The sequence below is a fragment of the Mandrillus leucophaeus genome, unplaced genomic scaffold, assembly GCF_000951045.1.
Source record: "Mandrillus leucophaeus isolate KB7577 unplaced genomic scaffold, Mleu.le_1.0 Scaffold669, whole genome shotgun sequence".
Taxonomy (NCBI): domain Eukaryota; kingdom Metazoa; phylum Chordata; class Mammalia; order Primates; family Cercopithecidae; genus Mandrillus; species Mandrillus leucophaeus.
The window spans coordinates 1,384,881-1,410,190 of NW_012107241.1; the positions used below are offsets into that span (position 1 = coordinate 1,384,881).

Consider the following 25,310-nt stretch of genomic DNA (forward strand, 5'->3'; position numbering starts at 1 on the left):
TCCATTTGCTTGGTAGATCTTCCTCCATCCCTTTATTTTGAGCCTATGTGTGTCTCTGCACGTGAGATGGGTCTCCTGAATACATCACACTTAACTCTTTTTTCAGTTTGCCAGTCCGTGTCTTTTAATTGGGACATTTAGCCCATTTACATTTAAGGTTAATATTGTTATATGTGAATTTGATCCTGTCATTATGATGTTAGCTGGTTGTTTTGCCTGTTAGTTGATGCAGTTTCTTTCTAGCATCGATGGTCTTTACAATTTGGCATGTTTTTGCAGTGGTTGGTACTGGTCATTCCTTGCCATGTTTAGTGCTTCCTTCAGGAGCTCTTGTAAGGGAGGCCTGATGGTGACAGAATCTCTTAGTATTTGCTTGTCTGTAAAGGATTTTATTTCTCCTTCACTTATGAAGCTTAGTTTGGCTGGATAGGAAATTCTGGGTTGAAAATTCTTTTCTATAAGAATGTTGAATATTGGTCCCCACCCTCTTCTGGCTTGTAGAGTTTCTGCTGAGAGATCTGCTGTTAGTCTGATGGGCTTCCCTTTGTGGTTAATCTGACCTTTCCCTCTGGCTGCCCTTAACATTTTTTCCTTCATTTTAACCTTGGTGAATCTGACAACTACGTTTCTTGGGGTTGCTCTTCTTGAGGAATATCTTTGTGGTACTCTCTGTGTTTCCTGAATTTGAATGTTGGCCTGCCTTGCTATGTTGGGAAGGTTCTCCAGGATGATATCCTGAAGAGTGTTTTCCAACTTGGTTCCATTCTTCCAGTCACTTTCAGGTACACCAGTCAAACATAGATTTGGTGTTTTCATGTAGTCCCATATTTCTTGAAGGCTTTGTTTGTTTCTTTTTACTCTTTTTTCTCTAAACTTTTCTTCTCACTTCATTTCATTAATTTCACCTTCAATCACGGATACCCTTTCTTCCACTTGATCAAATCGGCTACTGAAGCTTGTGCATGTGTCACATAGTTCTCGTGCCATGGTTTTCAGCTCCATCAGGTCATTTAAGGTTGTCTCTACACTGTCCATTCTAGTTAGCCATTCGTCTAATCTTTTTTCCAGGTTTTTAGCTTCCTTGCGATGGGTTCGAACATCATCCTTTAGCTCAGAGAAGTTCATTATTACCGACCTTCTGAAGCCTACTTCTGTCAGCTTGTCAAAGTCTGTCTCCATCCAGCTTTGTTCTGTTGCTGGCGAGGAGCTGCGATCCTTTGGAGGAGAAGAGTTGCTCTGGTTTTTAGAATTTTCAGCTTTTCTGCTCTGGTTTCTCCCCATCTTTGTGGTTTTATGTACCTTTGGTCTTTGATGATGGTGACCTACAGATGGGGTTTTGGTGTGGATGTCCTTTTTTTTGATGTTGATGCTATTCCTTTCTGTTTGTTTTCCTTCTAACAGTCAAGTCCCTCAGCTGCAGGTATGTTGGAGTTTGCTGGAGGTCTACTCCAGACCCTGTTTGCCTGGGTATCACCAGCGGAGGCTGCAGAACAGCAAATATTGCAGAACAGCAATTATTGCTGCCTGATCCTTCCTCTGGAAGCTTCGTCTCAGAGGGGCACCTGGCTGTATGAGGTGTCAGTCGGCCCCTACTGAGAGGTATCTTCCAGTTAGGCTACACAGGGGTCAGGGACCCACTTGAGGAGGCAGTCTTTCCATTCTCAGAGCTCAAACTCTGTGCTAGGAGAACCACTGCTCTCTTCAGAGCTGTGAGACAGGGACGTTTAAGTCTGCAGAAGTTTCTGCTGCCTTTTGTTTAGCTATACTCTGACCCCAGAGGTGGAGCCTACAGAGGCAGGCAGGCCTCGTTGAGCTACAGTGGGCTCCACACAGTTCGAGCTTCCTGGACACTTTGTTTATCTACTCAAGCCTCAGCAATGGTGGACGCCCCTCCTCCAGCCAGGCTGCCGCCTCACAGTTCAATCTCAGACTGCTGTGCTAGCAGTGAGCAAGGCTCCATGGGCATGAGACCCACCGAGCCAGGCATGGGGTATAATCTCCTGGTGTGCCGTTTGCTAAGACCGTTGGAAAAGTGCAGTATTAGGGCGGGCGGGAGTGTCCCGATTTTCCAGGTACCGTCTGTCATGGCTTCCCTTGGCTAGGAAAAGGAAATCCCCCGACCCCTTGCGCTTCCTGCCTCACCCTGCTTCAGCTCACCCTCTGTGGGCTGCACCCACTGTCTAACCAGTCCCAGTGAGATGAACCAGGTACCTCAGTTGGAAATGCAGAAATCACCCGTCTTCTGCTTGGATCACGCCGGGAGCTGCTAGACCAGAGCTGTTTCTATTTGGCCATCTTGGAACAGACCCCCCACAGTTCTTTTTATATTATCTCTATATATGGGCATCTAATTCCTGCCACAACACCTCCACTATTGGATAACTCACTACTTTTTCAGACTGGTCCTTTTATTTTTAGAAGACTTGAAATTATTACACCTGTTTTTTCAACATGTTGAGTCAAAAATCTTCTTCCCTATAACTTTTATCCATTGATCTTAATTTTGCCCTCTCAGGTAATAAAAAATAAAATACCATCTGAGAGCACTTCAAGTGTTTGATTATAGTTATCATTTTTCTTTTTTGGGTTTCTATATTCCTAATGCCTTGTTGATTTCTTCTGAATACTATTTTGTTTTTCAATATTCTTCTGAAATAGGACCTCAAAAACAACACAATACAGTATTTCAAATATGATTTGGCCACTGTTGCTCTTAATCCATACTCCCACCTCACCCTCTACTTGATAGTACTTGGTATTACCTACTTGTTCAAAGGTCAATTAAGATTAGTTGCCTAAAATTAGGAGCTAAAATTATAGACTGAAAGAAATTTCAAGTGCTCTTATAAAATAGAACCAGTATTTTCTTTTCGTTAGGACTGATATTTATCTTTAGGGATTGAGTTTCTGTGATGTCCCTTGACAGCTGCATTTTGGTGAGGAATTAAAGAACAACTGATCATTGTTTTAGTCTTAACATATGATAACTTTTTATTGATCTGTCCCTATTCGGTTTGCTACTGTTTTCTGGCATGGTTTATTCCACTTTTTGTTTCTCACTGAATCTTTTACTATCTTATTTCTATTTTTATTCTCTCTTTACAGTGCTAGTTTTCCAGCTTTTTAAAACCATGGAAATAATTACTTTTTGTAGTAAAGCTTTAAGTAATGTGAAATAGCCTGCTAAATTCTTGTAATCTACCATTGAAAAAACCAGTATTTCAGTCAGGCACTTTTGGCTGCAAGAACTCAGGCTAACCCAAACAAGGGGAAAGTTTATTTTAAGAATACACATGGGTTAATAAGGGAAGAATCAGAATCTTACACAAATCCAAACTCCCTTCAGGAATGCAACTGGAGAGTTTTTCTGGATGTGAGGTAGCTCCAGCAACCTCAAGAGCATGAAATCTTTGATCTTCACACTCATATTTAATCAGTAGCTTGATTGATTCAGTTCTTGTCATAGGGTGACCAACCTTCCCTATTAGTGTAAGATCGAGGGGTTTCCAGCACATGGTACTTTCAGTGCTAAAACTGAAACAGTTCTAGGTAAACTAGTATAGTTGGTCCCCTTGTTTCTACATGTATGCTTCCCTCTTATTTTCTCATTTTTCTACCACTAACTGGTATTGTCATTTCTTCATCATAGCTTCATAACTTTGGTATCCTTGAGGACCTGTTAGCCTCTTTTTTCCAATTTAGGACCTTTTATGTTCAGGTCCTCTCTCTAACTTTTCTCTGGATATTTCCTAGTTTATTATCTGAGGTAATGAATATTTGTTGGCCCAGCTTGCCTTTTTGCATTAGGTCTACATTACTGGCCATCTTATAGATTGATAGCAATTGTGACAAAAGAAAGATAATGCAACTCGCTGCATTGCATCGGGATTCATGGGTTATAAAAAGTGGCTCATGTGAGTTCAACTTTTAATGTATAGTATTTTCTGGTCACTGAAAAGTCTAACACATTTAAAAATCAGTATGATATCATTTGCAAATAAACTACATCGTACTTGAATAAAATTCAACTTTGATTAGATTTTTATGGCATTAAGAATACACTTTAAATTGGTTTTGGTCTTCCATGACAATAAAGTAGGTGAAATTCTATAAATATTAGATCTCATCTATACTCTTTTCCCATGACCTACATAGTATTACTAATTGTCTCATTTATACAGTTACATATAAATTCTGTCCTATCCTTGATTGGCTAAAAAATTGCACAAACAAGTTAAAAAGAACTGAAGAATATATGAACAGTGTCATAGTTAGATATCCATATTTCTCAAATTTTATCCTTCATATTTGCTTGATGTTTTAAATTTTACTATCTAATCATTGTTTACTTTAGATTTTAAGATTTAAATCTTAAAATTTACATAGTACAATTTTTGTTTTGTTACAAAGAAGTGCTTTTGCTTATTGTTAAAGTTATGTTTCTGTGTGCAAAATAGACATTTTTTTTGGTGTGCAGAAGGCATTGCATCAAGGCCTGTTTTTATTTGATATACTACTACACAACCCTTGCTCCAGTCAGCTAAGGCTAGGGAGAAAGTTGCCTAAGGCTGCACCTTTAATAGGACTTGTGGGCCTGGCAGTATTCCTTAGAAGGTACTGTGATTTGGTTGTCTGGTATATCTGGGATATAGTCTCTAGGGGTCAGTGCAAGTGAAGTTTTGTTGTCATTGGTTTGTTAGGAGAACTAACAAACAGAAAGGAATAGCATCAACATCAACAAAAAGTACATCCACACCAAAACCCCATCTGTAGGTCACCATCGTCAAAGCCCAAAGGTAGATATAAACCACAAAGATGGGGAGAAACCAGAGCAGAAAAGCTGAAAATTCTAAAAACCAGAGTGCCTCTTCTCCTCCAAAGGATCGCAGCTCCTCGCCAGCAACAGAACAAAGCTGGACGGAGAATGACTTTGATGAGTTGACAGAAGTAGGCTTCAGAAGGTCGGTAATAACAAACTTCTCCGAGCTAAAATGTGGGCTCATGTTCTCTAGGATATTCCTGAGGTCTGATATATGTACATATGTATTTATTTATGCAATATCAGAACGAAAAATGCTTTTATATGTTTATGTTGTTCATGGAGAGGAAGCTTTTTGAGAGATATTGTCTGGGATTTTTTTTTCTCATTTTTTACACTGAGTTTTATTAAAAGTATATATGTACGTAGTTTGAACAAGTAAACAGTTGTGTGCATTGTTATTAAAAAAGATAAGTACTTTGCCCATTTCCTCATTTCTTTTTTTTCTTTTTTTTTTTTTTATTATACTTTTAAGATCTAGAGTACATGTGCACAACATGCAGGTTTGTTACATATGTATACATGTGCTATGTTGGTGTGCTGCACCCATCAACTCATCAGCACCTATCAACTCGTCATTTACATCAGATATAACTCCCAATGCCATCTCTCCCCACTCCCCGCTCCCCACAATAGGCCCCAGTGTGTGATGTTCCCCTTCCCATGTCCAAGTGATCTCATTGTTCAATTCCCACCTATGAGTGAGAACATGCGGTGTTTGGTTTTCTGTTCTTGCGATAGTTTGCTGAGAATGATGGTTTCCAGCTGCATCCATGTCCCTACAAAGGACACAAACTCATCCTTTTTTATGGCTGCATAGCATTCCATGGTGTATATGTGCCACATTTTCTTAATCCAGTCTGTCACTGATGGACATTTGGGTTGATTCCGAGTCTTTGCTATTGTGAATAGTGCCGCAATAAACATACGTGTGTGCATGTGTCTTTATAGCAGCATGATTTATAATCCTTTGGGTATATACCTGGTAATGGGATGGCTGGGTCATACAGTATTTCTAGTTCTAGATCCTTGAGGAATCACCATACTGTTTTCCACAATGGTTGAACTAGTTTACAATCCCACCAACAGTGTAAAAGTGTTCCTATTTCTCCACATCCTCTCCAGCACCTGTTGTTTCCTGACTTTTTAATGATTGCCATTCTAACTGGTGTGAGATGGTATCTCATTGTGGTTTTGATTTGCATTTCTCTGATGGCCAGTGATGATGAGCATTTTTTCATGTGTCTGTTGGCTGTATGAATGTCTTCTTTTGAGAAGTGTCTGTTCATATCCTTTGCCCACTTTTTGATGGGGTTGTTTGTTTTTTTCTTGTAAATTTGTTTGAGTTCTTTGTAGGTTCTGGATATTAGCCCTTTGTCAGATGAGTAGATTGCAAAAATTTTCTCCCATTCTGTAGGTTGCCTGTTCACTCTGATGGTAGTTTCTTTTGCTGTGCAGAAGCTCTTTAGTTTAATTAGATCCCATTTGTCAATTTTGGCTTTTGTTGCCGTTGCTTTTGGTGTTTTAGACATGAAGTCCTTGCCCATGCCTATGTCCTGAATGGTATTACCTAGGTTTTCTTCTAGGATTTTTATGGTTTTAGGTCTAACATTTAAGTCTCTAATCCATCTTGAATTAATTTTTGTATAAAGAGTAAGGAAAGGATCCAGTTTCAGCTTTCTACTAATGGCTAGCCAATTTTCCCAGCACCATTTGTTAAATAGGGAATCCTTTCCCCATTTCTTGTTTTTGTCAGGTTTGTCAAAGATCAGATGGCTGTAGATGTGTGGTATTATTTCTGAGGGCTCTGTTCTGTTCCATTGGTCTATATCTCTGTTTTGGTACCAGTACTATGCTGTTTTGGTTACTGTAGCCTTGTAGTATAGTTTGAAGTCATGTAGCGTGATGCCTCCAGCTTTGTTCTTTTGACTTAGGATTGTCTTGGCAATGCGGGCTCTTTTTTGGTTCCATATTAACTTTAAAGCAGTTTTTTCCAATTCTGTGAAGAAAGTCATTGGTAGCTTGATGGGGGTGGCATTGAATCTATAAATTACCTTGGGCAGTATGGTCCATTTCCTCCTTTCTTCTTCCTCAAAAGCAACTATTTGAATTCTTTTATATTTTGGTGTTAATACTCATATTTCCAAGTAACATGCTAGTAGTATTCCTTCTTAATTAAAACAAAATTAGGCATTTTTATTGATTTTCCACTAGGAAGGATGAGGATTTATTCCTCTTGCTATCTGCTGCCACCACTACACATGCACTCTTTCCACCCCGTCCTCTCTTTATAGTTATATTATAATTTTGCTGAGATCTATATTAAGCATTTATGTTGTTATGACTATATAAACATTAATCACAACTGATCCATGAGTAAACTATGATTACTTTTCCTTCTATGTATGGCTTTTTGTTTTATCTGGAGTTATATTGATTTTTCATTTGCTAGGTATTCTATTTATCTAATTATGAGTAATTCATCTCCATCAGGGAATCTAAGCCTTAGTCAGAGATTTAATGGTAGTCTTTGTTAATAACAGTTAACAACTACAAAAGAATCAATAGTGTGCCTAAGGTTCTAGATAGAAAAGACTTTTGGTCAAATTTTATGTTTTGAATGTTGACATACATATAACATATGCACATATGCATATGTACATTTAAACATAGATATGTAAGTATACATACAAATGTGTATACGTATACCACAAACATTCACACAGTTACACATATATGTAATGACCACCATCATCTTGAAGAGAAATGTGCTTGTCTACTTGTTCATTTTAATTATTACATAATTTAATTTATAATATCCCTCTGGGTTCTATGTTTTTGTTAAATTGCTTGTTAACATTAACTTTAGTCTTTGTATTAGTTTCTGGTGACTGCTGCACATTAGTTCAAAGTTAATGACTTAAAAAATTACAGAAATGTATTATCTCTGAGTTCTGGAGGCCAGAAGTCCAGAATCAGCTTCACTAAACCAAAATGAAGGTGTCATCAGGGCTGTGCTCCATCCTCAGGTTCTAGGGGAATGTTTGTTTTTTGACAATTCCAGCTTTTGGTGTCTGCTGGCATTCCTTTTCTTACGGCTACATCACATAAATCTCTGCATGCCATTTTCACATCACCTTCTCTTCTGTATGTTGAATCTCCCTCTACTTCTCTCGTAAGGACACTTTTGATGGCATTTAGGACCCATATGGATAATCCAGGATTATCTTCTCAACGTCCTTAAGATCTCAAGATCCTTAACTTAATCACATTTGCAAAGGCCATTTTTTCTTATAAAGTAATATTTACAGGTTCTAGGGATTAACACCTGGTATCTTTGGGTGGCCATTATTCACCCTATGACAGTCCTCAAAGCATGTCATGGAAAAAGCCTTTCCAAGATTGAGGCTTGGTGAAGGGTTATGGTAACTGTAGAGAAACGGAAGAAAAATAGTGTATATTCTAGCTGCTGAACCAGTTGAAATATCCTGCTTAAGGGCCTATAATCAATGTGACTCTAATAGAGATTTGGATTTGATGGGAAATGAAAATTCCAAACCCGTATTTCAAATTTATTACAATGGGGATTTTTGAATCCTTGGTCACATGGTGCAGGGCAATAACACCTACCTTAAGTGGCAATGAATAAAACAGACATAGTCATGGGGCTATTTTTTTTGATAATTTCAGCTACACATATCTCTTTTTGCATTGTGAACAACTCTATCTTGATTCTCTTTGGCCGCTCGGCAGCTGACCAAATCTATAAGCCTTCCTCTTGGCAAAACAAAGAGTAGTATATTTCAAGCTGATTTCTCTGGGTAGAGGTATAGACCCCTAGAAACAAGTATAAATAGAGGTGATGTGCTGTAAAAACTCCGGGCTGGTAGAGTGTTTTCATCGTTAGGTAATTATTAGCAAAAGCCATAAAGTTCATTTTATTTTTTTTTTTAGACAGAGTCTTGCTCTGTCATCCAGGTTAGAGTGTAATGGTGCAATCTCGGCTCACTTCTGCCTTGATCTCCAGGCTCGAGCAATCCTCCCATCTCTCGCACCTTAGCCTCTTGAGTTACAGACTACAGGCGTGTCTGTAACCATGGCAATTTTTTTTTGTATTTTCTGTGGAGAAGTCATAGTCATCATTTCTCTTCAAGGGAGAATTGATATTATTAAACTTTCAGTGAATGGGTTAGTAGTAGTCTTGGCTTTGCCATAATTTTACTGACTGGTACAAAATATACTTTTCCTCCACGTGATACAGTGCTTATCTTTATTTTTTTATTTGTATTTTTATTTATTTATTTTTGAGATGGACTCTCTCTCTGTTGCTCAGGCTGGAGTACAGTGGCATGATCTCGTCTCACTGCAGCCTCTGCCTCTTGGGTTCAAGCAATTCTCTTTCCTCAGCCTCCTGAGTAGCTGGGATTACAGGTGCATACCACCACACCTGGCTAATTTTTGTATTTTTAGTAGAGATGGGGTTTCACCGCATTGGCCAGGCTGGTCTCAGTCTCAAACTCCTGACCTCAGGTGATCTGCCAGCCTCGGCCTCCCAAAGTGCTGGGATTACAGGTGTGAGCCACTGTGCCCGGCCTACAGTGCTTATCTTAAAAATGATATATATTTTATTTCTTTGTTTCCCTAATGAGATATTCTTTGCAGATTTGTGAGATATAAAATAGGCTGTGCCTGTCTGAAAAATAAATAAAAATAGCTGCATACTGAAATTACTAGAGATAAGGAATGAACACGAAATCAACATTTAATATTAGTAGTCATTTATTAGGTGTTACTTAAAGCAGTTGAAACAAATTGGTTCTTTTGAGATGTTTGAATTTGTGTTCTAAGTTAATTTAGGAAGGCTTCTTGGAGGAAGAGGAAGGGAGATTCAAGAAAAGACTTTAAGTAGCTATATATAGTCTTCAAATGTTGAGGGTGGAGAAGGGAGTCATGTAAATTGGGGATAAAAGGACTTTAAGGAAACTAGGAATAGAGTCTCCTAGCAAGCAGTGATGAAAGCAATTAAGCATATATGGAGCACTTGAAGAAATAACTCCTTATTGAAAAAGGTGGATAGAAGGTAAGGAATGTGTCTGGTCAGTGATCTCCAAGTGTATTAATTCAGACTTTAGGTTCTCATATTTTTGTGTACATGCTTTATATAAAGTATACATAATTTCTTAAAGAACTGTTTGAGTAACCGCCCTTAAACCAAGTTACGATCTCTAGAATAATGACAATAATATTGTACCAACTATCAGCAGATCAAAGTCTCCTTTGCAAGTAGTCTTGTTGTCTTAGATCTGACATGTTTTCAATAATAGGGACCTGTTTTCCTGTTGGCATACTTGGCGCATTTGGTATTAAAACTTACCCTGCTTTTGTTTGCTTTTTTCCCCTTTTCCCTGGCAGCTTAGTCAAACTATGAAACAGGCACGTCACCGGCTAGCATCCTTTAAAACTGTGAGTGAAAAAAAGGGATCAGTGTTTCCAGATGATGGAAGGAAAAGCTTTCCCACCCGAGAGGTAAATTAATTTCTAATACATGATTTAAAAAAAAAATACAGGTAAAAAATACAGATAAAGATTTACTTATATCTCAGCATAATTTAGAACTGTAAAATAATTGGAAATAGCCTTAATACCCAATAGTAGGGGATGCTTGAGTAAATTTTGACATATCCATATGCAGTCTTTCTAAAAATATAATTTTCAAAGAATATCTGAAGATAAGGGAAAGTGTCTGTGATATAAAGTTAAGAAAAAAGTTGGATACGAAATTAAGAATGAGATGATCTTAAGGAAAATATATGTATATATATTCAACAAATACTTATGGAATGTCTGTGATTGCCAGCATGGTTCTAGAAACAGGACTAATAGTGGTGAAAAGATAGACAAAGATCCCTCAAGGAGCTTCTGTGCTAGTAGGGAAGCATATAATCAACAAGCAAATAAATATAGAATATAATTTCAAGTGATAAGTGCTATGAAGAGAAATGCAGCAAAATAAAAAGATGAAAAGACTTCCGTGTGCATAGACAAAAGCCTAGGTAGAAATGGCACAAGAGGTTAATACTGATTATTTCTGGGTAGTAGTATTACAGGTGATTTTCTTCTGTTTTTTATTTTTAAAAATTGTCATATAGTATGTTACTTTCTAATCAGGAAAAAAATTGATACTATTAATTTTTAAAAAGAAAAATTCTTTTGATTCAAAACTTAAGTGAGAGTGTAGAGCTAGGCTTAGGAGGATATTTAAGTCTACACTTATGAAATGACATTGTTTTGGTGCCTACCTCAGAATTCACAAATTTGGTTCCTAAATTTATGTGTTTTCCTGTGTGTACTTAGTTTTGGCATTAATTTCAATGTTTGATAGGCAGCATCTAGTAAAATAGACCATTAATTTATTTTTAATTATTTTTTTGCCATCATCAACTGCCTCATTTAGTTCTTTCCCAGTTTTACTTCCTAATTAGTATACTCTTATATTTTCCTGGAATATACATATAATATATAAATATACTTATATGTGACATATATATTTTATATGTATATAATTTTTGTATTTTTTTGTGTATCTTGACACAACCATCAAAAATGTTTGTCTCATATGTGTTGGCAATTGGTTGAATACTAAACTGTAATGTTTTTCTCTTTAATTATAACTAAGAAATTTATAGTTAAATTTAAAAAACAAGTGGGCATAGATATGTGTCCACATATGGCAACATATCCCACATGCGTTCAGTATGGTTGTCTTTTTCTGGCATTGCCTCATGGCTCCCCAGATAGAGTTCTTTTGTACCTCAATTATTTTCAGATGTTGGTTTTGTGACAGTTTTCATACCTCTTGTGGTTTGGCAGTACAATGGTTTGGGCCATTAGACTGACTCCAGGGTTCTGTTAGATGAGGTGATTAGACACTTTCTACTAAATCAAAAAAAAAAAAATAGTTATCAGATCTTAGAGATGGTCATTTATATTGTTTGGAAACATGCTCAGACCTTTCAACTGGTGTTTTTCCAGAAGGTGTACTATATTCACAGTTCTGACTGAAATAATTATCCAGTAGACAGGAGGATTAAGTCTGAGATAACATCTTTGTATAAACCAGTTTTATATGTCAGAGGTGCCATTTAAGTGTAATTCTTTATTGTTATGGTGATAAGGATGAATTCAGGCTACCTACTTGCTTCCAAGGAATGCATATATGTTTTTCAGGTAAAAATATGAAAAACAAATCTACTCAATACAATTGGGAATGATCTAAGAAATTGGGGAAATTTTTCTTATTACTTGTATCAAGTCTTTCCCTCAAATCTCAACAATTTTCTACCCTCTTAGTTGTGTGAAGTGGGAATTTGCAAGTCAGAAAGAACAATCTATGATTGGGTTGAACCCTGGTTTTATTTCCTTGTTAGTTTTAGTGACATTAGAACCTGTCTGGTTGTTATTGATCCGGATTTGGAGATACAAGTAGAACACATACTTGCTTGTACTCTGTCAGGTCGCCAAGACTAAAATCATGAGTCTTCTGAAATTGTTACTGGCTAGAATAGGTGCCAGTTGTCATTTATAAAGTTATTATATTCTCCTGTTTCATTCCATATGTTTTTATATGTGACTGCTTTGTTTGTACAGATGACATAGAACTCATGTTTTTTCCCTTTGTTGACTACCAAAACCTACTAAGATAATTTTAGATCTTTCACAGAAACTCAACTTAGTCTCATGAATATGTTGCTTTCTCTAGACCTATTTATATTTGTAGTAATTTTTTTTTTTTCCAGAAAGTGTTTTCTAGGAAACCAGCATCCACTGGGATAAATACAGGAATAAAAGGAGAGTTGCCCATTAAGGTTCATCAAGGTCTTTTAGCTGCTGTACCTTACCAGAATTATATGGAAAATCAGGTAGGGAAATATAAAAAGTAGAGGGGAAAGATACTGGCTTATTAGAACTATCCACAGCTAACTAAGGATAGGATAAAGGGTTAAGATGTCCAATATATTTTTTAATGGACTTTATTGAGATATAATTCATATACCATACAATTCACCCATTTAAAGCAATTGATTTTCAGTACACACAGTTTGCACAGTGTTGTGCAGCTGTTACCACAATCTAATTTAGAGCATTTTATTTTTAATTTTTAAATTAATTTTTAAAAATAACTTTTATTTTAGGTTGAAAGGTCCATGTGTAGATTTGTTCTATGGGTACATTGCATGTTACAGGGCTTTGGTGTACAGATTACTTTGTCACGTGACATTACCTAATAGGTAGTTTTCCCATCCTCACCCTCCTTTCACCCTCCACCCTCAAGTACGCCCTGATGTCTGTTGTTTTCTTCTTTGTGTTCATATGTACTGAATGTTTAGCTCCCACTTATAAGTTAGAACATGTGGTATTTTGGTGTTCTGTACATGAATTAGTTTGCTTAGGATATTGGCCTCTAGTTTCATCCATGTTGCTGCAAAAGACATGATCTCATTCATTTTTATGGCTGCATAGTATTCCATGGTGTATATGTACCACATTTTCTTTATCCAATATACCATTGATGGGCATTTAGGTTAATTCTGTGTCTTTACTATTGTTAATAGTGCTGCAGTGAACATAATGTGTGCATGTATCTTTAAGGCAGAATGATTTATATTCCTCTGGATATATACCAGATAATGGGATTGTTGGGTTGAATGCTAATTCTGTTTTAAGTTCTTCGAAAAATCACCAAGCTGCTTTCCACAGTGGCTGAGCTAATTTACATTCCCCTTAGTGGTGTGTAAGCTTTCCTTTTTGTCCACAACCTTGCCAGCATCTGTAATCTTTTGGCTTTTTCTGACTGGTGTGAGATGCTGTCTTGTGATTTTGATTTGCATTTCTCTAATGATTAGTGGTGATGAGCGTTTTTTCACATGCATTGGCCATGTGTATGTCTTCTTTTGAAGTGTCTGTTAATATCCTTTGCCCTCTTGTATAGAGTTGTTTTTTGCTTGTAAATTTGTTTAATTCCTTGTAGATTCTGGATATCACACCTTTCTTTGATGCATATTTTCTCCCATTCTGTAGGTTGTCTGTTTACTCTGTTGATGGTTGCTTTTGCTGTGCAGAAGCTTTAGTTTAATTAGATCCCATGTATCATTTTTTTTTATTGCAGTTGCTTTTGGCATCTTCATCATGAAATCTTTGCCTGTTTCTATGTCCACATTGATATTTCCTATGTTATCTTCTAGTGTTTTTTACGCTTTTAGGTTTTACGTTTAAGTCTTTAATTCATCCTGAGTTGATTTTTATATATGGCGTAAGGAATGAGTCCAGTTTCAATCTTCTGCATATAGCTAGCCAAATATATCCCAGCACCACCGAATTGGGAGTCCTTTCCCCATTGCTTGTTTTTGTCAGTTTTGTTGACGATCAGATTGTTGTAGGTGTGCAGCATTATTTCTGGGCTCTCTATCTGTCCCATTGGTCCATGTATCTGTTTTTGTACTGATACCATGTTGTTTTGGTTACTGTAGCCTTGTAGTGTAGTTTGAAGTAGGGTAATGTGATTCCTCCAGGTTTGTTCTTTTTCTTAGAATTGCCTTGGCAATTCAGGCTCTTTTTTGTTTTCATATGAATTTTTAAATAGTTTTTTTCTAATTCTGTGAAGAATGTCATTGGTAGTTTGATAGGAATAGCATTGAATCTGTATGCTGCTTTGGGCAGTATGGCCTTTTAAACGATATTGATTCCTTTTATCCATGAGCATGGAATGTTTTTCCATTTGTGTCATCTCTGATTTCTTTTAGCATTGTTTTTAAATTGTTATTATAGAGGTCTTTCACCTCCTTAGTTAGCTGTATTCCTAGGTATTTTATTCTTTTGTGGCTATTGTGAATGGGATTGCATACTTGATTTGGCTCTTAGCTTGGATATTGTTGGTGTATAGGAATGCTACTGATTTTGTATCCTGAAACTTTGCTGAAGTTGTTTGTCAGATCAGGGAGCTTTGGGCAGAGACTATGGGGATTTCTAGGTATAGAATCGTATCTTCTGCGAGCAGGGATAGTTTGACTTCCTCTCTTCCTACTTGGATGTCATTTTTTTCTTTCTCTTGCCTGATTGCTCTGGCTTATGTTGAATAGGAATGGTGAGTGAGGACATCTTTGTCTTGTTCTGGTTTTCAAGGGGAATGCTTCCAGTTTTGCCTATTCAGTATGATGTTGGCTCTGGGGGTTTTTGTTACAGATGGCTATTATTATTTTGAAGTATATTCCTTTGGTGCCTTATTTGTTGAGGGCTTTTAACATGAAAGGCTGTTGAATTTTGTTGAAAGCCTTTTCTGCATCTGTTGAGATCATTCTGTGGTTTTTGTTTTTAGTTCTGTTTATGTGGTGAATCACAATGAATGATTTGTGTATGTTGAACCAACCTTGCATCCCAGGGATAGCTTTATTATGGTGGATTAGCTTTTTGATGCACTGCTGGATTTGGTTTGCTAGTATTTTGTTGAGGATTTTTGCATCTATGTTTATCAAGAATATTGGCCTGAAGTTTTTGTTGTTGTTGTTGTGTCTCTGCCAGGTTTTTGTATCAGGGTGATGCTGGCCTTGTAGAATAAGTTAGGGAGGAGTTCCTCCTCCTCAGTCTTTTGGAATAGTTTCAGTAGAAATGGTACCAGCTCTTCTTTATAACATCTGGTAGAATTCAGCTATGAATGTGTCCGGTCCTAGGCTTTTTCTGGTTGGTAGGCTTTTTATTACTAATTCATTTTAAAAACTTGTCATTGGTCTAGTCAGGGATTCAGTGTTTTCCTGGTTCAATCTTGGGAGGTTGTATGTTTCCAGATATTTATCCATTTCTTCCAGATTTTCTAGCTTGTGTGTATAGAGGTGTTCATCATAGTCTCCAAGGGGTTTTTTTGTATTTCTGTGGGGCCAGTGGTAATGTCCCCTGTGTCATTTCTGATTGTGTTTATTTGGATATTCTCTCTCTTTTTAATTAGTATAGCTAGTGCTCTATCTTATTACTTCTTTCAAAGGACCATTTCCTGGATTAATTGATTTCTTGTGTGTTTTTTGTTTCTCAGTTTTTATCAGTTCAGCTCTGATTTTGGTTATTTCATGTCTTCTACTAGCTTTGGAGTTGGTTTGCTCTTGTTTCTCTAGTTCTAGTTTGATGTTAGGCTGTTAATTTGAGACCTTTCTAACTTTTTGATATGGATTTTTAAAACTATGAACTTCCCTCTTAACACTGCCTTGGCTGTGTCCCACAGATTCTGGTATGTTGTATCTTTTTCCTCATTAGTTTCAAAGAATTTCTTGATTTCTGCCTTAATTTCATTATTTACCTGGAAGCCATTCAGGATCTGGTTGTTTAATTTCCATATAACTGTATGGTTTTGAGTGATTTTCTTAGCACTGATTCCTATTTTTATTGCATTGGGATCTGAAAGTGTGGTTGATTTTTGTTGTTTTTTTTTTAATTTGCCGAGGATTGTTTTATGGCTGATTGTGTAGTTGATTTTAGAGTATGTGCCATGTGCAGATAAGAATGTATATTCTGTTACTTTGGGGTGGAGAGTTTTGTAGATATCTGTAAGGTCCATTTGGTCAAGTGTTGAGCTCAGGTCCTGAATATCTTTGTTAGTTTTCTGCCTCAACGATCTCTTTTTCTTTTGGAGATGGAGTCTTGCTTTGTCACCCAGGTTGGAGTGTAGTGGCATGATCTTGGCTCACTGAAACCTCCGCCTCCTGGGTTCAAGCGATTCTCCTGCCTCAGCCTCCTGAGTAGTTGGGACTACAGGCACCCATTACCATGCCTGGCTAATTTTTGTATTTTTAGTAGAGATGGGGTTTTACCATATTGGCCAGGCTGGCCTTGAACTCAGTGATCTCTTTAATACTGTCAGGGGGCTGTTGAAATCTCCCACTGTTATTGTGTGGTTATCTCAGTCTCTCTCTCTCTTTTTTTTTTTTTTTGAGACAGGGTCTCACTCTGTCGTCCAGGCAGGAGTGCAGTGGCATGATCTCAGCTCACTGCAGTCTCCACCTCCTGGGTTCAAGTGATACTCCCACCTCAGCCGCCTGAATAACTGGGACTACAGGTGTGCACCATCATGCCCGACTAATTTTTGTATTCTTTGGTAGAGATGGGGTTTCTCCATGTTGACCAGGCTGGTTTTGAACTCCTCATCTCAGACAATCTGCCCACCTCGGCTTCCCAGAGTGCTGGGATTACAGGCGTGAGCCATCGCACCTGGCCTGAGTCTCTTCATAGGTTTCTAAGAACTTGCTTTATGAATCTGGTTGCGCTTGTGTTGGGTGCATATGTATCTAGGATAGTTAAGTCTTCTTGTTCAATTGAGCTTTTTACTGTTATGTAATACCCTTCTTTGTCTTTTTTAAAACTGTTATTTGTTCAAAGTCTGTTTTGTCTGAAACTAGAATAGCAACCCCTGCTTTTTGGTGGTTTCCATTTGCTTGGTAGATTTTTCTCCATCCGTTTACTTTGAGCCTATCTGTGTCGTTTCATGTGAGATGAGTCTCTTGAAGACAGCATACCATTGGGGTTTGCTTCTTTACCCAACTTGCCACTCTGTGCCTTTTAATGGGGCATTTAGTCCATTTATATTCCAAGTTAGTATTTGGTGTGTGCAGATTTGATCCTGTCATCATGTTGTTAGCTGGTTATACAGACTCGTTTATGTGGTTGCTTTTTAGTATCACCGGTCTATGTGCTTAAGTGTGTTTTTGTAGTGGCAAGTAATAGTCTTTCCTTTCCATGTTTAGCACTCTCTGCAGCACCTCTTGTAAGGCAGGTCTGATGGTAATGAATTCCCGTAGCATTTGGTTGTCTGAAAAAGATCTTATTTCTTCTTCACTTGTGAAGCTTAGTTTGGCTGGATGTGAAATTCTTAGTTGTAAATTCTCTTCTTTAAGAATGCTGAATATAGGCCCCCAATCTCTTCTGGCTTTTAGGATTTCTTTCTGCCAACAGACTTGCTATTAACCTGATGGGATTCTCTTTTTAGATGACCTGCCTCTTCTCCCTGGCTGCCTTTAACATTTTTTTTTATTTCAACCTTGGAGAATCTCGTAACTGTGTGTTTGGGGGATGGTCTTCTTCTTGTGTAGTATTTCACAGGGGTTCTCTGCATTTCCTGGATTTGAATGTTAGCCTCTTTAACCAGGTTGGACAAATTTTCATGGATGATATGAAAATATGAATACATTTTGCAAGTTGCTTGGTTTCTTTCCCTCTCAGGGATGCCAATGAGTCATAGATTTTGTCTTTTTATATACTTCCATATTTCTTGGAGGTTTTATTTATTCTTCTTTATTCTTTTTTCTGTATTTTTGTCTCACTGAGTTATTTTGGAGAGCCAGTCTTTGAGCTCTGAGGTTCTTTCCTCAGCTTGGTAATTCTGTAATTAATAACGACTGCATTATGAAATTCTCGCAGTGTGGTTTTTCAGCTCTATCAGATCAGTTTGCTTCTTAAAATGGCTGTTTTGTCTATCAGCTTCTGTATCGTTTTATTGTAATACTTAGATTCCTTGGACTGGGTTTTGACTTTCTCCTGAATGTTGATATTTTTGTTCCTATCCATGTTCTGAATTCTATTCCTGTTATTTCATCCATTTCAGACTAGTTAAGAATTATTGTTGGGGAACTAGTGCAGTCATTTGGAGGTAAGAAGACATTCTGGCTTTTTGAGTTCTTGCACTGGTTCTTATGTTTGTGGACTGTATTGTTCCTTCAGTCTCTGAAGTGGCTGTCCTTTGGATTTTTTAAAAATTCCTGTTTGATGTCCTTGGGGGTTTGATTCTGGTATAAGGTGGAGTCAGTTGACTGGCTTCATTTCTGGAAGATTTTAGGGGCCAGGACTCAGCTCATGACTCTTGGACTGTGTGCTCTAACTCTGGGGGACTGGTCCTGGCTTTGTTCTCTGGCCCCTTAAGGTTAGGGACCTGCCACAGTGGAGGAGCTAAGGTGTTCCCAGGCTGCTGGTCACAACACACTGATGGATGGTGCCAGCCAAAACACTTTTTTGGGTGGTGGCAGTGGGATTCATGCTTGTTTTTATGTGCCAGCAGCAGTGGCAGCATGGCAGGGTGCATGCCATGGTGGGATGCTGGCAGGTGCAGGGGTACTGGCCTCATTGTAGGCATTTGCAGTCGTGGTGGTTGCAGTGCTGCACCAGAGGATGGAGCAGTGGGGGTGGGGCCTACTGGCATCATTGTGCATGTTCACTCTGGTGGCAGTGTCAGCATGTCATGGGCTGCTCGCAGGCATGGGGCTGGTGCCCTCCATGTAGGCATTCATGTGCAGCAATGGCTGTACAGGGCAGGGGGTGGGGCTACTCATCTCCTTGCATGCCTTCGCATTGGCAGTAGCGACACACTATTGCAGGCAGGGTGCACTCACATTGGCAGCAGTGGCATGGTGGAGTGTATGCACACTGGTGGGGAAGGGGAGGCGAGGTCTGCCTGCACACACACGTGAGCAAAATGATGTAGGGGTTGCTGTGGGTGAGTGCATGCTGGAAAAGTGGCATGAGGGAGGACGCAGTGGGGGAAGGGCATAGGCAGGCTCATGCTGGTTGGTGTGGTTCGCTGTGATGGTAAGGCACGGTCTGCCAGCACAGGAGCTATTATGTGGGCCTCTGGGAGGCACCCCGGTGGGCATCTGAGGTTGTACTACAAGCAAGTGCAGCCAGGCTGGTGCCCTGGGAGAGGCTGGTAGATGGGTGCACTCATGTAAAACTGGCCCTGTCTCACGGACAAGATTGCCCTGCACTGTTCACGTCCGACAGTTCCTCTATGGCTAATGTCTCCTAGGGGAGCAAAGTGGGACTTGGGGGATGGGCAGCCTGACCATGCCCCACTACAGATACTCCTGTACCAAATCCTCTAGGCTTTGCACTGGCTGGAATTCTACCCCACCACCTCTCTAAGCAGCTCTCCCTGATAGCACAAGTGTCGGTGGGGGTTGTGGGGTCTCCTGCTGCCAGGATTCCAGAGGTCTGTGGAGTAAGCAGGTCGCTCCTTACTTGTTCAATTCATCCCTTCCTCAGGAGCCATTGGGGGCCAGGGACGAGTCCTGGTGCACGGTAGCCCCATTCAAGGTTCCCAGCTTCCTCCCCTTTTGGCCCAGTGTCTGTGTCTTCCCTCTGTCCACTCTTAATGCCTTCCCTCCAAAGATCTGCTAGGAGTGTACCATCTTCCTAATGTTCCAGTGTCTCGGTAGCAGATGTTCCTCTGGGCTGCTTCTAGCCAGCTATCTTGCCTTTGGGATTTGCTCTAGAGCATTTTCTTCTCTCCTTAGAGAAACCCTGTACCTCATTCTCTCCTTGCCCTTAACCTCAGTCCTGGGCAACTACTGATCTACTTTTTGTCTGTATAGGTTTGCCTATTCTGGACATTTCATATGAAAGCTATTATATGATATATTGTCTTTTGTGACTGTTTTTTTCTCTTTGCATAATGTTTTAAAGTTCATCCACATTGTAGTGGATGTATCAGTACTTCATTCTTTTTATTGATGAATAATTTATTGTATAGATATACCACATTTGGTTTATCTGTTTATCAGTTGGTAGACTTTGGGGTTCTTTGGTGTTTGTGAATTATGAATGATTGTGTATGAGCAGTTGTGTACACATTTTTGTGTGGACATTCACTTCTTTTAGGACATTCATTTCTAGGAGTGAAATTGCTGGATCATATAGTAATTCCATGTTTAACATTTCAAAGAACTACTAAACAGTTTTCCACCAGCAATATGTGAGGGTTCCCATTTCTCTGTATCCTCTCCAACACTTGTTATTGTCCTTCTCTTCTGTTATAGCTATCCTAGTAGGTGTGAGTTGGTATCTCACTGTACTTTTGATTTGTGGTATATTTTCCTGATGACTCATGATCTTCAGTATCTCTTCATGTGCTTGTTGCCCAGTTGTATAACTCTCGTGGATAAAACGTCTATGCATGTGCTTTGCCCATTTTTAAAATTGAGTTGTCTTTTTGTTATCAAATTGTTAAGTGTTTATATATAAATTTATACATAAAATATATATATTCTGGATACAAGTTCCTTATCAGATAGTTGATTTGCAAGTATTTTCCCCCATTCTATAGACTGTTATCTTACTTGATTAATAGTATTGTTTATGGCACAACATTTTTAAATTAGTCACTTCTTTTTTTCTTATGTTGCTTGTGCTTTTGATGAATTATCTAATAATAATTGTTTATCTTAAGATCATGAAGATTTACTCCTATGTGTTCTTTTAAGAATTTTATAATTTTTAGCTCTTGATTTTAGGTCTGTGATCCATTTTGAGTTAATTTTTCTGTATGCTGTAAATAAGTGATTCATCTTCATTCTTTTGAATATAGGTATCTAGTTGTCTCAGCATCATGTGTTGAAAAGACTATTCTTTCCTCATTGAATTTTCTTGGTACTCTTGTCAAAAATCAATTGACTATAAATTTGAGGGTTTATTTCTGAACTTTCAGTTCTGTTCCATTGTTCTGTATGTGTCAGTATTACAATGTCTTGATTCCTGTAACTTTTGTGGTAACTTTTGAAATTGGGAGGAGTGAGACCCTTATCTTTGTTCTTCTTTTTCAAGAAGGTGTTTTGCTACTGTGCGTCCCTTGCATTTCCATGTGAATTTTATGATTAACTTATTAATTTCTGCCAAGGAAAAGCCAAGTGGCATTTTGATAGGGAGTGTTGTAAATTTGAGAAATATTACCATCTTACCAATCTTTACTCTTGACCCATAAACATGTTATGTCTTTCCATTTATTTTGATCATCTGTCATTTCTTTCAATTATCTTTTTAGTTTTCATTATACAATCCTATACTGTAAATATTTTATAACATTTGAACATTTGACTATGCTGACCTACTAAAATTATAATAGCAGTGACCTGAAGCCTAGAATTTTATTGCAATCACATTATGTCTGTAATAGCTACATTGTGTGTGTGTGTGTGTGTGTGTGTGTGTGTGTGTGTGTATGTTTTCATTGTTTTTTTCTTTAGGAACTTGACTATGAGGAACCTGACTATGAGAAATCTTCATCTCTTGTAACTGATGAGAAAGCGAAAGAAGATTTATTTGGGAGAGACCAGCAGGACCAGCAGGATATCCTTTCTGAAGATAAGAACGAACCTTTCAGCAGAGTTCAGGTAAAGCAACAAGAAATTAAATTAACTGTGATTTGGACTAGGTATTGCCAGTAATGTTGTACTGATTTAGGATTGTAGATTTAGCTTTTGTTAAGTTGGACAAAGATTATAATTTCACATTTTATTCTAGTAATTTGCTTCACTGCCATATCATTTTGAGATTATTTTAGGAATCTTTTGGAAAACCTAGAGTATTGCTACTAACTCACATTCTGTATTTGGTGTTTATGTTCACTTTTAGAAAGTAAAATTCAAAGATCCATTATTTGTTCTGATGGAAGAAGAACAACAAAAGCAGATACATTTTGAGGGCCTTCAGGATATTCTGCCAGAAGCTCAGGATTATCTTCCAGAAGCCCAAGGTGATTTGCTGGAAACCCAGGGTGATTTGACAGGAATCCAGAGTGTTGAGCCAGATACCCAGGCTGATGAGCTGAAGGTTCAGATTACTGAGCCAGAAGGCCAGGCCACTGAGCCAGAAGGCCAGCCTATTAAGACAGAAACTCAGGGTATTATGCTGAAAGCCCAGAGTATTGAGCTAGAAGAAAGGAGTATTGTGTTGGAAACTCAGGATTTTCTACCCCCAAATCAGGCTTTTCTAACTAAAAACCAGGATGTTTTACTCAAAGACCACTGTGTTCTCCCTAAAGATCAGAATATTCTACTCAAATACCAGGACCAGGATTTCCTACCCAGAGACCAACATGTTCTCCCCAAAGACCAAGATATTCTACCTAAATATCAAGACCAGGATTTTCTACCTAAAGACCAGGATTTTTTATGTAGAGACCAGCATGTTCTCCCTAAAGACTGGAATATTCTACCCAAACGTCAGGACCAGGATTTTCTACCCAGAGACCGAGGTTATCTTCCCAAAGACCAAAATATTCTACTCATATGTCAGGACCGGGATTTTCTCCCCAGAGACCTGCATGTTCTCTCCAACGACCAGAATATTCTATCCAAATGTCAGGACCAAGATTTCCTACCAAAATATCAGGTAAAATAGAGTGGAAAGGAGACACAAGAAGAAGAAATAAGTTGCTTAGGGTTTTGAGGAGGGATTTGTAAGGACTACAACTATACCTTGGAGATATTGTGGGTTCAGTTCCAGGCCATTGCAATAAAGCAAATATCGGAATAAAGTAAGTCACACAAATTTCTTGGCTTCCCATTACGTATAAAAGTTATGTTTATATTATACTGTAGTCTATTAGTGTGCAATAGCATAATGCCTAAAAAAAATACATACCTTAATTTAAAAATATTGCTTAAAAAAAAAAAAGCTTACGATTATCTGAGTCTTCGGCAAGCCATAATCTTTTTGCTGGTGAAGGGTCTTGGCTCAATGTTGATATCTGCTGACTAATCAGGGTGGTGTTTACTGATGTTTGGGGTGGCTGTGGAAGTTACTTAAGACAATAATGAAGTTTGCCACATCATTTGACTCTTCCTTTCATGAAATATTTCTCTGTAGCATGTGATAATGTTTGATAGCATTTGATCCACGGCAGAACTTCTTTCAGAATTGGAATCAATTCCCTCAAACCCTGCCACTACTTTATCAACTAAGTCTGTGTAACATTCTAAACCCTTTGTTATCATTTTAACAGTGTTCACGGTAGATTCCATCTTAAGAAAACACTTTCTTTCCTCATCATAAGAAGTAACTCCTCATCCATTTAAGTTTGAACTTAATGGAGATTGCAGCAATTCATTCACATCTGCAGGCTCCACTTCTAATTCTAGTTCTCTTGCTGTTTCTACTACATTACAATTACTTCCTTCACTGAAGTCTTGAATGCCTCAAAGTTCATGAGTTCAAATCAGCTTCTTCCAAACTCCTGTTAAAGTTGATATTTTGACTTCCTCCCATGATTCATGAATGTTCTTAATGGCATTAAGAATGGTGGACCCTTTCCAAAGGGTATCAACTTACATTGTCCATATCTATCAGAGGAATCACTGTCTATGACAGATAGGCCTTAAGAAATGTATTTTATAAAAAACAAGACTTGAAAGTCAAAATTATTTCTTGATCCACAAGCTACAGAATGGATGTTGTGTTAGCAGGCATGAAAAAACAACATTAATCTCCTTGTAGATCTTCATCAGAGCTCTTGGGTGACTAGGTGCATTGTCAATGAGCAGTTTAAAAGGCATCTTTTTTTTTTTGGAACAGTTGGTTTCAACAGTAAGTGTAAAATATTCTGTAAAACATGTAAACAGATGTGCTGTCATCTTGGCTTTGTTATTCCCTTCACAAAGCACAAGAAAAGTAGATTTAGTACCATTCTTAAGGGCCCTAGGACTTTTGGAATGGTAAATGAGCATTGGCTTCAACTTAAAGTCACCAGCTGCATTAGCCACTAACAAGAGAGTCAGCCTGTCCTTTGAAACTTTGAAGCCAGACATTGATTTTTTCTCTCTAGCTGTGAAACTCCTAGTCATCTTTTTCCACTATAAGGCTGTTTTGTCCACACTGGAAATCTGTTGTCCAGTGTAGCCACCTTCATCAGTGATCTTAGCTATATCTTCTGGATAACTTGCTGCAGCCTCTCATCAGCACTTGTTGCTTCACCTTGTGCTTTCATGTTATAGAGACACCTTATTTCCTTAAACCTCATGAACCAACCTCTGCTAACTTCCAACTTTGCTTCTGTAGTTTTTTCACTTCTCTCAACCTTCATAATGTTGAAGAGAGTTAGGGCCTTGCTCTGGATCAGACTTTGACTTAAGGAGGTGTTGTGGCTAGTTTGATCTATCCATACCGCTAAAACATTTTCCATATCAGCACTAAGGCTTTCTTACTTACCATGTATTCACTGGAGTAGATTTTAATTTCGTTCAAGAACTTTTCCCTTGCATTCAAAACAGGGCTGTTCGGTACAAGAGGTCTAGCCTTTGGACTGTCTTGGCTTTCAACAGGCCTACTTCACGAAGCTTAATAATTTCTAGCTGTTGCTTTAAAGTGGGAGACATGTGGTTCTTTCTTTCACTTGAACACTTAGAGGCCATTGTAGGGTTATTAATTGGCCTAGTTTCAATATTGTTTTGTCTCAGTGAATAGGGAGGCCTAAGGAGAGGTGGGGGGTGGCCAGGTGGCAGAACAGTGAGAACACAACATTTATCAGTTAGGTTTGCTGTCTTATATGAGTGTGGTTATGGCGCCCCAAAACAATTAGGATAGTAACATCAAAGATCACTGATCACAGATCACCATACCAGATACAATAATAATGGAAAAGTCTGAAATATTGTGAGAATTTCCAAAATGTGACACAGAGACATTACGTGAG

The 25,310-nt window shown here is 38.2% G+C and overlaps 1 protein-coding gene across 1 annotated transcript in view; it reads left to right on the forward strand.

Annotated features, from left to right (window-relative positions):
* Positions 1-25,310, forward strand: part of CCDC15 (coiled-coil domain containing 15) — a 105,229-nt gene that overhangs the window by 17,213 nt on the left and 62,706 nt on the right. Inside the window, exons 5-8 of the mRNA XM_012001687.1 lie at positions 10,232-10,345; positions 12,616-12,738; positions 21,865-22,011; positions 22,253-23,011. Coding sequence (XP_011857077.1) covers positions 10,232-10,345; positions 12,616-12,738; positions 21,865-22,011; positions 22,253-23,011 — 1,143 coding nt within the window. The remainder of the gene's footprint in view (positions 1-10,231; positions 10,346-12,615; positions 12,739-21,864; positions 22,012-22,252; positions 23,012-25,310) is intronic.